The 13,632-nt window shown below is 41.1% G+C and overlaps 1 protein-coding gene across 1 annotated transcript in view; it reads left to right on the forward strand.

The window, feature by feature from the left end:
- Positions 1-2,652: 2,652 nt before the first annotated feature.
- myo1f (myosin IF) overlaps positions 2,653-13,632 on the forward strand; it is a 30,741-nt gene continuing 19,761 nt past the window's right edge. The window contains exon 1 of the mRNA XM_028028430.1: positions 2,653-3,072. Coding sequence (XP_027884231.1) covers positions 3,070-3,072 — 3 coding nt within the window. The 5' untranslated portion in view covers positions 2,653-3,069. The remainder of the gene's footprint in view (positions 3,073-13,632) is intronic.

Consider the following 13,632-nt stretch of genomic DNA (forward strand, 5'->3'; position numbering starts at 1 on the left):
CTCTTTGATTCGTGTCTTCATTTATTTGTGTGATCTCTCAGATTTAGCGATGATTAATGTTTAAAATCACAACATTAATTAATCAGATGCCCTGTTTCCTGAATGTAGTCATGTGATCCAGCATGACACACACTTTTCATGCTTACACAGTGTCTTACAAAATTATTTTTATCCCCTGGAATTTTGGATTTTACATTTTTACAACCAATATAATCTGAAAAGTGTGGCATGCTTCTGTATTATATGTAAAATTTCCTTTCCAGCTGAAACTCTTCACCAGTTTCTGTAGCTGAGGACTCACTGTTGGAGCTTAAGGAAGCAATCCACAGTAAAACACTTAAGTTGCTTGTTCTGGAATGACTTTAAAGAAAATAACACCACATTTTAAAATGTCTCAATTATGTCTTTAAATGTGATTAATGGCAGACATGTGTTGGTCCTCTGGTAAATATGTATAAAACATAAGCAATGATCAAATCTAATTTAATTTAATCAAATTACTTTTATTTTAAAACTTGTTGGCATGTTTTATTTTTTTTTAGAAAAATGCTGTTAATCCTAAATAAAGGAAAAGAAAATGACACTTTAATAGCATCCTGCTATTAATGCTTTTTACAGCCCATTTTGACTGCATATAAACGGCTTTCCTGTAACAGTAAGCCATTTCTGCGCCATTAGCACATTTAACAGCACATACATGAGGTTGCTTGACAGCGCTAAGACCCTCCTCCTTCCTCTGATTGGTTGTTTTTGACCGGGAGCGGGGCAGTTTGGCAGATCACTGCAGTTACTCAGGGAGGAGATCTATCTTTTTCGCACATAATCTGTCTCATTACACGTCTTAGCAAATACGAAAAAACAAACATTTAGATCTTTACTAAGGGTAAACGCTAAATATTTCACTGTTGTATCTCCATTGTACTGCTATTATTTTTTCTGTTTTGTATGTTGTTCAATGCTACATCCACTTTTTTCCTTTAAAGGAAGAACTACATTGATGAAACTTTTTGTTCATTTAAGGAAGTGAGCACTGATCTGCTCTCAGTCCGGGACGGATTTTTTTCTCTGAAGGTGATGTAAACACATCATCGGTCATCTATTTCAGAATCAGCCTGTTTACGTGGAAAAACCAAAATGAAGCAATAACTTCTGCTTTTTTGCCCTCGTATTCGGGCTGAACTAATCCGTCGGAGTAAAACCGTAAGCTTTGCTGAATATTCACTTCTGATTGTGCTGCATGTCATCATTACTATGTAATGTGCTGTTTTTGAATTTAAAAATGTCTTAATCGACTTTTGACTGTGACACATTGAAAGGATGACTTTCAAGAGCTACACCTGCTAGTAAAAGCAATTACTTTTTTAGGTTTTCTGGCTTTAAAATGTTTTAAATGCTTTTGGGTCTGAGAAGATGGCAGTCGGTGCATGAATCAGTGCAGCAGGCGCAGCAGCTCCACCCAGAGAGAGATTAGCAGCACAGGAAGGGAGGCGGCAACGGGGAGAACAGACACCAAACAGAAACAAACTGTTTACCCTGCAAAAACACTAAATATTACCAAGTATTTAGGTCTAGTTTCCAGTGCAAATATCTTAGTGCACTTGAAGAGATAAAACTAACTTACAAGTCACTTTTAAGCAAAATATAGGAGATTGTAAGTTAATCATTCCTTAATTTCAATGATAAAAGTGAAGAAAATAATGTCTCGGTAGGGTTAGCTTTGTTGCTAACACTATATGTTAGCAACAATGCTAACATAATGTTATGCTTTGTTGCATTTATAATTTATTTTAAATGCATTTATAATTTATTTTTACCTGAAAATTTATTTTTCTGGTTAAAAAAAATGTTTACCTGGAATCGATGATATTTTTTTCAGGTAAAAATTAACAAAACTATATTTTGTATGTTTGGGTTTTATTCAGTGATGAAGGTTTAAAGTTTTCATTACACTGCAAAAAAATAAACCTCTTACCAAGTATTTTCATCCAGTTTCTAGTGCAAATATCTCTTTACACCTGAAATAAGACTAAACTAACTTTTATGTAACGTTTCAGCAAGATATGAGTTTTTTATATGTGAATAATTCCTTGGTATTGCTGAGAATCCACTCAGATTATCTCACTTAAAACATGGGGAAAACGTGTTGTAAGTCAAATAATCTGCCAATAGAACCAGTACTTTTTATCAATATTAATAAATTAACTTAAAACAAACTCCTACATTATAGTGGAAAGCTACAGTATGTGTAAGTTTTTGTCTTAATTGAAGTGCAATAAAATATTTGCACTGGAAATAGACAAAAATACTTTTTTCCAGTGTTGTTCCAACAGAGGAGAAATGCAAAACAGGCTTTTCAAAGAAACTGAAAACATTCAGTAACTTAATGACTCGTATTTAAATGATGAAGTGCAGTCAGAAAGTGACTCCAGTCCCAGGCGGCCATGCAGGAGGATGCAACTCAAGAAGCCTAAAACAAACCAAAAACTGCCTGGGTTTGGCACCTGCACGCCCACTCGCTCTCCTGTACACTCTTCCTGAACCCATCGGTTATCAAGGGCGTTTGAGGCTGCTTGAAGCAACCACAGCCTGGGTGGAGTCAGCACCTCTCAGACAAAACACCCATCATCATTTGGCAGCACACTAGAGAAAATTATCCCTCTGTGTAAGCACCGTTCCTCCGCTCATCCCTGAAGAATCTGACAGACTAATTTTGGTACGCAGCTTTGATAGCTGCAGCCAACAAACCGGTCATTACTTAATCCTCCCTGGCGGCCGGGAGCATGACAGAAATACAGAAGTAGCTTCTCAGCAGTGTGAGGTGAGCGTGTGCATCACTGTGTGTTCAGTTCTTGTTTCACACACTGCCGGTGGGAGTATGAGGAAGTAGATGTGACAGCTCTGCTGGAGGTCTTGCAGTGTGAGCGCCTGTTGCTGGTTTTCGGCTGTCCCTCTCCTGGATGATGGCCGCAGTCTGACGAGGTCGAACCTTGGACTTTAGCGGCACACACACACACAGCCGACACACACTCTGGACGGTGGACGCCTGAGGAGGAGAAGCCCACAGGAACAATGGTAAAGCACCCCACTTTCATATCCTCTGAGCTTTGACTTGTGTGAACTCAGGTGTGTAACTTTGACATCCGCATTCAGATTTTATCTACAAAGTACAAACAAAAAGTTGGATTTTTGCAATTTATTTAGCAAGAAAAGTGTTTGATGGCTTTAAAACTGATAAAACAATTAAACCAACTGTATTTGAAGTAAAACAGCTTTTTACTGTTTTATGAGGCCAACTACAGTTGGCCTCATTTGTTTATACGACAAATGAGGGTGTCAGACTAGTGCAATTTTCATCTTTACATGACCAGAGATGTGTTGGGGTGTTTAAACTTAAAAACTGTTGAGATTCAGCTCTTCACAGCAGCAGAATGAGTTTCCCCTTTTTCACGACGAGCTTTTTATTGAGGCTGAAGCTCAAAGCTGTAAAATACATTAATTATTTGCTTTAATTCTTGATTTAAGGTTGAATTTTATATTAAAGCATCAGTTTGAACATAAGGAACAAACCTAAAGAGAAAATGTAGGGTTTAAGTGTTGCATTCATTCAAAAATAAGCACCAAAATCCATCATGGTTCAATGGGTATACACATATCGATCTCTTGTGTTGCCTTGAGGGATTTATTGCACTCTTTGGGGCAAAAAGGAGTGCAAAAATGCAACAGGGGGCTGCTACAGGAAAAGACCCCAGAGCATGTACAGAGGCTGCAGGTTTCACAAGAGGCAGGGCTGAGGTGAGAGAGGAGGAAGTGGACTCACAGGAGAGGCCGGTAGTTTCTGTCACAACACTTCCTGAAAATGCTGCCTGTGACTCACGCACACAATCTCTTAAAGATCATCCAAAAGAGCAAATTCACTGTTTCTGCAGCCTCCACTGACGCCTTTGAGCCTTTCAAAATAAAAGTCGCAGCTGACCTGATTGCCACTGATAATCTGTCACAAATTGTTGGGTTTAAAAAAAAGATTAAATGACGGAAATAACATCTACTCTAAGGAAGATAAAACTGTTGAGCAACTGTGTGTGAAGTTCCAGTCTCTGCTTCTATTTTGAAGTTAAATTAACAGTTTTTAAGAAGATCGAAGTGAATAAATGTTTCAAAGCTAAATAAATTTAGGTTGATGCTCTCATTAAAAAGTTAGAACTTTCTGTATGTCTGATTTCTTCGATGACTGAAATAATTCAAAGAAAACTTTAATATCAGGCAAAAGGAGGTAGATTCAGATCCAATGAACACAATGACGTCAACAAAGACCAGATTTTCCTGAGAGAAAACAAGCAGCAAGACGCGATTTTCTAAGATATCTAAAGACAAAGACACTGAGAAAAAGTATATTTTTCAGTCAAGACTGAATGAATTATGTGTCAGTCGCTCAAGATTTTCTTCTTCGGTGTTTTTTTTAGCGGTTGGCAAACAACTAAATCAAAATGTTGCCTCACTGTTTAGTTTTGCACCTGAGAAGAAGCTGTAGAGTAAAATGATCTCAAAGCACTTAAGAAGAAAAAGTTTAGGTTATAGAGAAATATCTTAGCTAAAAAAAAAAATCAAATTATGCCAAGATAATTCACATAACAGATTTCAAAAATGTTTGCAAGAACTGAGAAATTCTTTACAAATATGCCAAATTAGTTCTTTAATCCAGAAACTTTTATACAACGGATATTCAACTCCAGTACTTGAAGTTTGCTATTTAGATTAATTCCTTCTCCCAAAACATCTGAATCAAATAAATGGCTGGTTGCCTCTGTAGAGCTGGATAGACTTGATGATGAGATTTAGTCATTAGCTCCAGGTGCATTGAAGAAGGGATGCATCTAAAAGTTGCAGAAAAGTAGCTCTCAAAAACTATAGTTGGGCAATTTATGTGAAATAAATGCAACTGGAGCATTTTTAATGTTTATGTTGAGTTTACTAACTTTAGTAAACCATTCATTTCTGTTTTGTGATAAATATGTTTGATATCGAGGTATGCGCCTATTGGCGGCACTCTATAAAATGGGAGATGAACACGTTGGAGTAGCTCTGTGCTTTCATTGATACGTCTCTCTTTTCATTCCTGCTTTCTTGGAGGAAAATAGCCTTTTTTGGACAACTGTTCCTTCTTTTTTGGATATTGTGTAGTTGGACTGATTATTTTTGCAATGTTATTCATGTTTTTTGCTATTTTGTCATGATGCGTAACCATAGCAACAGGCTGGTTTACAACGGCCTGTTGAACACCGGAAAAGCTGTCCTTCTGTCATGAATTGGTGCGGTGGATGTGGTGAGGCAGACGCAGCAGACCCAGGATGAGGTAAAGATGGTAATTTTAATACTGAACAACGTTCAAAAACAGTCCACAAAGATTCTGGCGGCACGGCTGAGCGGAAACCAGGGCTCACACCGGTAGCAACAGAATGATAGCGTGGCAAATGAACAGACAGACATCACACAACAAGCGACGAGGAACAAGGAACACAGGTGGAGTTAAATACACAGCGGGTAATCACAGAACGAGACACACCTGGGAACAATCAAGGGGAGGACAGGACAACGAAGAGACTCAAGGACACAGAAAACTTGAAATTAACACACAGAACACGACAGTACCCCCCCTCAAGGGCGGCTACCAGACGCCCAAAAAACAACAACAAAAAAAACACAAGGGTGGGCGGAGGGGCGCTGGACGGGGGGCCAGAGTCCAGAAACAACAAACGACCCAACGGAGTGGGCGGAGGCACAGGAAGGGCCAAGAGTTCAAAAACAACAAAAAACTACCCACAGGGTGGGCGGAGGCAAAGGAGGCGGGAACCACGGAGGTGGTCCGGCGGCTGTCTGCGGCGCTGGAGGCAACGACAACGAGTCTCTGGGGCCGCCCAGAGGCGGCGGCGACGAGTCTCTGGGGCCGCCCAGAGGCGGCGGCGACGAGTCTCTGGGGCCGCCCAGAGGCGGCGGCGACGAGTCTCTGGGGCCGCCCAGAGGCGGCGGCGACGAGTCTCTGGGGCCGCCCAGAGGCAACGGCGACGAGTCTCTGGGGCCGCCCAGAGGCAACGGCGACGAGTCTCTGGGGCCGCCCAGAGGCAACGACGACGAGTCTCTGGGGCCGCCCAGAGGCAACGACGACGAGTCTCTGGGGCCGCCCAGAGGCGGCGGCGACGAGTCTCTGGGGCCGCCCAGAGGCGGCGGCGACGAGGTGTACGGGGGCCGCCCAGCAGCGGCGATGAGCACAGAGAGTCGGGGTCTCGGGAGGAACGCAGAGGGTCTCGGGAGGAACGCAGAGGGTCTCGGTCTCTGGTGCGCCGGCTGGTGCGCCGGCTGGAGGAATGCGGGAGCGAAGCCTCGGAGCCGGCATCGGGGGAATGCCGGAGAAGCCTCGAGGCCGGCAGCGGAGGTGGCGGCTCCGGAAAGCGACGAGGGGCCGGGTCCACCGGCGGCTCACGTCGCTGTCTCCGGGCAGACAGCGGAGGTGGTGTTCCCGTGGGGCGACCAGGGGCCAGGTACACCGGCGGCTCAGGTCGCTGACTTCCCGGTCGGAGGAATCGACGGGGGCCAAATCCGGGGGATGCCAACACCAATCTTGTTCCCGGAAAAGCTCCCGCAGCAGGTCGGCGAGGGCTTCAGCCAGCGCCCTCTCCTCCCTACCGGATCTCCGCCTCGGTCCGCTCTGCCTTTTAGTAGGGAACCTTACTCCAGCTGGGTCCATAATAAGCAGCCTCACCGATCGGTTTGGTCGGGTCCTTCTGTCATGAATTGGTGCGGTGGATGTGGTGAGGCAGACGCAGCAGACCCAGGATGAGGTAAAGATGGTAGTTTTAATACTGAACAACGTTCAAAAACAGTGCACAAAGATTCTGGCGGCACAGTTGAGCGGAAACCAGGGCTCACACCGGTAGCAACAGAATGATAGCGTGGCAAATGAACAGACAGACAGAAATCACACAACAAGCGACCAGGACCCGACGAGGAACAAGGATCACAGGTGGAGTTAAATACACAGCGGGTAATCACAGAACGAGACACACCTGGGAACAATCAAGGGGAGGACAGGACAACGAAGAGACTCAAGGACACAGAAAACTTGAAATTAACACACAGAAAACACAGAACACGACAGAAACAATAGCGGGAGCCAGAAATCCCGGAGAAGTTGAAAATGAGGCGAGGAGAGATAGAGAGAGAAGGAGGATATTAATTTATTTAATTTCACTTTGGGGGCTGCACAGTGGCGCAGTTGGTAGCACTGTTGCCTTGCAGCAAGAAGGTCCTGGGTTCGATTCCCGGCCGGGGTCTTTCTGCATGGAGTTTGCATGTTCTCCCTGTGCATGCGTGGGTTCTCTCCGGGTACTCCGGCTTCCTCCCACAGTCCAAAAACATGTTAGGTTAATTGGTCTATCTAAATTCTCCCTAGGTGTGTGTGAATGGTTGTTTGTCCTGTATGTCTTTGTGTTGCCCTGCGACAGACTGGCGACCTGTCCAGGGTGAACCCCGCCTTCCGCCTGGAACGTAGCTGGAGATGGGCACCAGCAACTCTCCTGACCCCATTAGGGACAAGGGTGAACAGAAAATGGATGGATGGATGGATGGATTTCACTTTGGGATTAATAAAGTATTTTTCAATTGTATTTAATAGTCTTAGTTCAAGGAATGGTTGCATGAAAACAGCTACATGGCCAACTGGGCGATATGTTGGGGTCATGAAGTCAAATCAAAAATCCATCTGATGCAACTCTACACTTTAAGTGAGCATGGAGTGGATTATTCCTCACACTCCATGTGTTTCTGGTATAAAACAAAGCATGAATATGTGGGAAAAAAGCGCCTTCATCCCACTATTTAGTATAACAGGTGATCAGTGATGCTGTGGGCTCATTTCTCATAGAGTGCGTGGAATCATCAATTCTCTTAATAACATCCAATTATTATTTTTAAAAAGGTTGTAAATAAATATCTGGTGGCGAGATGACAAAAATGGGTTGCAACTGGGGTTTTCAGTGGGATAATGATCCAAAACATGCAGCCAAATTATCTAGAGATTCTGCAAAATCTCAAAGTATTTTTGATTTTGTTTCTAGTGCAAACATCTTAACACACTTGAAATGAGACCAAATTAACTTATGTGTAACTTTTCAGCAAGATAGAAGCTTGTTTTATGTAAATAATTCCTGAATATTGAGAAAAATGTACTAATCCCACTGGCAGATTATTTAACTCATAACATGGAAAAAAAAATTGTTATGAGTGAAATAACTTTATAGGAGAGCTGTACCTTTGAAGGAATTATTTTTGTAAAATAAGCACTTATATCTTGCTGAAAAGTTACTTACTGTAGTTTTAATTTATTTGAAGTGTACTAAGATATTTGCACTAGAAACTAGATAAAAAAAATGTTTTGTGTTTTTTGCAGTGAAGAAGAATGGTTAAAGATCTGCTTCTCTGTTTGGTCCAACTTTGTGAAAATGTTATGAAAATAGTGCCTTTTTTATGCAAAGACCAACCCTATATTAATCAGACATAAATTTCAAAATTAAACATCCTTATAAATGTCTTTGCAGATGTTTTTTTTAGCGTCATCAAGTTTTGAAAGCCAGGCTATTACAGTTCTTCACTGCAATGTTCAAAAATAGATGTTTTGTTTTTTTTCTGCTGTATTTTGAGATCAAGAGACATCAGCTGATCATCACAGCCTTACAGGGGGAAAAAACGGCGCGCATTCAAAAGCTTGTTACTTTAAAAGGCCGAAGCTGCGACGTTCCAAATAATCGAAATACTTTCAGTGTTATGTTATTTATAGGACCTTATTAGACAGCTGTGGTTCTAGTATGACTGGACAGGCCCTTTTTCATACATTACAGACGAAAACAATCTAGAATACAAACAGACTTTACTTCAATCTGGAGAGACTCAGACAGAGATAAGAAGACAATTAGAAGAGTTTATTGACAAACAGAATTTAAAGCCTTTGGCGCTCGGGCCCCGGCTGGGGATAACGGTTATCGCAGCGTTAGCGATAGGCTTCAGATGAGCATCCCTGATGCTTTTAGGAACGTCATCCCCCAGGGCCCGGCACTGGTGGTGGAGGTTGAAGAAGGGTGCGGGCCTCAGGACCGGGCGAGTGGAGGAGAAGGGGTGGTGGTGGGTTGAGCTCGGCTGGAGAGCGAAGGACGCCATGAATGAAGGTCCTTATCAGCTGGGACTTGGTCGATGATTGGACGTGACGTGGCTTGGTCCGGCGTTGATAGGTCGACGATTGTGGGCAGGTCGCTTCAATTAACGGGTCCCGGGGGGGTTAAAAGAGTCTTCCAGTTTGAATTTGCGCCTAGGCTTCATATCATGACATCACCAGAAACATTCAGAACTGATATTAATCTGTTAAATACTGGTATTCTGCTTTGCAAAAATAACTTTGGATATGACCCAACTAAAGAAAAACAGTGTCTTCAGTCAGAGGCTTCTTCAAATTCACTGGAAAACCAAGTCTTTTGAGTTACAGCAACATTTAGTTTCCATCTGGAATCAAGAAAGTATTTTTGAATTATTGTAGGTTTTTGGGGTTTTTTTTACCCCTCCAGGGGATCTTTTTTGTGGGCTCTAGTGTCCCTTAAACGACAGTAGGCTGACAGGAAACTGGGAAGGAGAGGGGGGAAGACATGCGGCAAATATCGTTGGGTCCAGGAGTCGAACCCGCGACGGCCGCGTCGAGGACTCAAGGCCTCCAAAAATGGGTCGCGCTAACCACTACGCCACCACGAAACGCCCGTATTTTAGGTTTTTAAGGTTGATCAAACGACACTTTAAGTCTTTAAAACAAACAAAGAACTGCTTAAAATGATCAGTTTCTCCAATTTTACTCTTTATATGTGTGTGTTTGAGTAAAATGAGCTTTGTCCTTTTATTCTATGAACTACTGACAACATGTCTCTGAAATTCTAAGCAAAAAATTTTTGGTTTTATTTGCAGAAAATGAGAATTGGTCAAAATAAGGAAAAGGATGCAGTGCTTTCAGACCTCAAATAATGCAAAGAAAACAAGTTCATCTTTGTTGTATTTAGCCAACAAGCAGTAACAGTTGGCCTCAATTCAAAAGCATTCTTTACGTGTGATTTCCGTGTAACATGGGATTTTTAAATTTAAAAATAAAAACTGAGTCACTATTCTTAGCATTTTCTGTGTGAGAGCTTGATGAAGCAGACTGATTATGACTGAGCTGTGCATGATAGTTAATACAAAAAGTGCTCGCCTTTTGTTAAAATTACCCTACAATCTTGTCTTTAAAGATTTAAAATGTGAATAAATGCCTGAACTTCTTTCTCTCATCACTCTGATGATGAAACACCACAGCAGCGAGCTTCTTGCATGTCAACATCAGTCTCTGTCTCTGACCACAGACCACATTCTGCCAGTGACAAATCGTGAGAAGCTTCACACATCAAACAGACCAGCATCTTTTGGGGAAAAGCAAAGGTTCACATTTAAAGGTGTCAAACTCCAGGTCAGCTGGATTAGAAGACGGCACCTCCACTTATTTAAAAGGTTTCAAAGTAAAAGCTGCAGTTGGACAATCATGGTTTTTGTTTTCAACAACGTCCAAGTAAAAAAAAAAAAACCTGTTTGGGGTTTCTTTAACCAGTTGCCTGGCAGCCGACCTCAGTTTCCTGCAACAATAACCGCAACTGGTTTTGCTTTCAACAAATGTCTGTGAAGATGCCAAACAGGCATTTACTGCTGAGCTCCATCATTTAGTGATATTTATCAAACTAAGTCAGAGGTCATTATTCAGACTTTCTTCAGTAGTGGTTGTAAAAATTGGGCGTAAATGTCAGGATTTCATACACTTAGCTTTAAAAATGCTAAGTGTATTTGTAACTAAACTTTTTCAAAATAAGTTTTTTCAGGTCATCAATAATAATGACCTTAATTTTCACTTATTAACCTGCTAATCTTCCTGCCTGCTTATTTTTTTGCTACAACCCCCCACTTAATTTAGCTCTTTTGTCATATTTAAATGTTTCGGATCATCAAACAAGCATAACTTGACGAATTACAAAACTCTTTTTTCAAACCTGTCCCAATTTGAAAAGGTAATTCCCCTCCAGACCTAATATATAGAAGTGTTTTGCTAAACCTTAGATGAATTTTGATCCTCTTTGTTTTACAGAGTTGCCTTATAATTTAGCCATATCAGAGGATTTTCAAGCATGAACAAGTTTAAGGTTATATCCAAAGCTTCTCAATTGGGTTTCTGTATAAACCTTGACAAGGCTGATCCAAAACGTGTGAACTGTTATTTTTGAGCCGTTCTGGACTGAACTTGCTGCTGGCTAGCAGCTCCAGACTTTCCCACTACCACAATGTCTGCGGTGGGTCTGATGCTTCTTTTTCAAATAGTTTTATACTGGGACACACACCTCAAATAGTTCAGATTTTTTCTCGTCAGTTCACAGAATACTATAACGGTTTTAGGAATCAGCCACTGCTCTTTGGTCAGTTTGTAACTCTCCCATTGATTCTTATTTTTGCCCAGTATCTCTTTTATTGATGAATCATTAACACTGACTCTAAGGGTGATAAACTCGGTTCGATTACGGATCAAAATTGAAACAATTATTACATTTTCAGCTGGTGTGGTTCACTTTCACACTACACTGAACTAAACTCTTTGAAAGACCTATTCCCCTCCTCGCCTGTGGTGGCGCTGAACCAAAAATCACTCAAGCAAAGGAAACAAACTTCTCAAGAAAGCAAAAGCAAAACTTCGTGATAGTTTTTCTTTCCTTCACAAAAATGTAAACAAAAATAGAGTGTGGTCAGATTTTAGTGGTGTAGGATTTCTATTTTGTGTTGACTACAAAAAAAACAACAAAAAAAAAAACGAGCTATTTAATCCGCTGGCGTTAGACTCAAGCATTTGTTTTGGTTGTATTTACCCAGAATGCCCTGCGCCTAGAAAGTCCGGTCTGTTTTGGGGAGGTGTGAATGAGCAATCAGACTGTGCTACAGACCAAGAAAAACAAACTGTCACATTTCTGCTTCATACGTGGAAACAAGTGGACCGGAAACCCCTCTGACAGCAGGAAGCAGACGATAGCGCAGGGTATTCTGGGTAAATAAAACCAAAACAAACACGAGAACGCTCGAATCAAGGGCTAGTGGGAGAAATGGCTCGTAGTATTTTAGCAAAGATAAGAGAGAAATTCTACAACAGCTAAAATCTGATGCCTTGTTTGGATTTCCTGAAGATGGAAGTCGCGCTCATGTCTTCTTCGGAGGTTTTCATGTCGTTTGCCTCAGTGGTTTTTGGTGTAGCGCCACCACAGGCGCGGGGAAGAACAGGTTTTTCAATTAGCTTGGATCGTTTGACGCAGTGTAGAGTGAAAGCAAACCTTACCAGCTGAAAATATAACAAATGTTGCACTTTTGGTACTCAGTAGAACCCAGTCTACCAGAATATTAGGTGTGAAAACACTCATTAACTTTGATTCTAATATATTCTTTAGATAAGGCATGTTTTATAGATCTTTTATATTTATTAACCTACTTCATCTTGTCAGACAGGGTGTATTTAAGCGAAGCTTTTTCACTCAGTAGTCAGCCGTTGGGTTGGTGTAAACTGAATCTAAATATTGTGCCTAATTGGAGTTAATTTCCTTATGTAACAAAGAGGGACCATTATATTTTTACAGTCAAAAGCAGCATGTTTTTACTGTAGCACCGTAATTTCAGAGCACACTTGAATATCAACTGCATCCACTGACTTAAATATTAAACTTTTAATGAAGTAAAATTACTTTTAATGATTGCTATCTTCATTCAGTTGTGCACTGAAACCACTAAAGTTGTCTTCTTTAGTATCAGAGTGGATCAGCCTCATAGACGCTTCCTCAGTCTCTCTTTCATTGTCACTCTAAGCGCGTATAAAAATAGTTTTTGAGCTTGTGCCGTCCTCTTCATCACACACGAGTCCGGCTTTTGGAAACCCATCAGTAATAATCAATATTTTATCATCGTCTAAGCTGCAGTTTTCAAAGCGACTTGTAGTCCAGAAATTATAGTAAAACAAAAATGTTCTTTCAAACTCCTTGATGTTTGGGATCAGGTTATATGTGGTGGATATTCAGTTTTATTTCTTGTTCTGAAACATTTAGGTGTTAAAAGTTGTGACAGGTTTTAACCTTTTATGGTTAACAAATGAGGAAGTGGACAAACAGGATCCTCTTGTCTCCTGCAGCCTTTGAATTGGGCAGATATAATAAAGCGTTTCCTTTAAAGTTTTTGGTAATTGTTGACCAGAAACTGAGGAACAAACTGTTTCGACACATGAGACAGACTCACATCTTGAAACTGGCTTTTAGCAAAGCACAAGAGTTCGATTTGTGTTGCTTTTATGCACTGTAAAACATTTGAATAAGATTTAACTTGGACATGAAGGTTCACCTGCTGCCTTGATAATAAAAGAATTTAAAGTTAATCAAGAGATAATTTGTTTAAACAGCTTTTAAAGCTCTGATAGTTTATTAATCTTCATTTGTGAGTTGTTATAACTTAACACTGTCAAACCAAATAATTATTTCTCATTATATAAGAAAACTGCCCTCACCT

This window comes from Xiphophorus couchianus, chromosome 9 (genome assembly GCF_001444195.1).
Source record: "Xiphophorus couchianus chromosome 9, X_couchianus-1.0, whole genome shotgun sequence".
In the NCBI taxonomy this organism is placed as follows: Eukaryota; Metazoa; Chordata; class Actinopteri; order Cyprinodontiformes; family Poeciliidae; genus Xiphophorus; species Xiphophorus couchianus.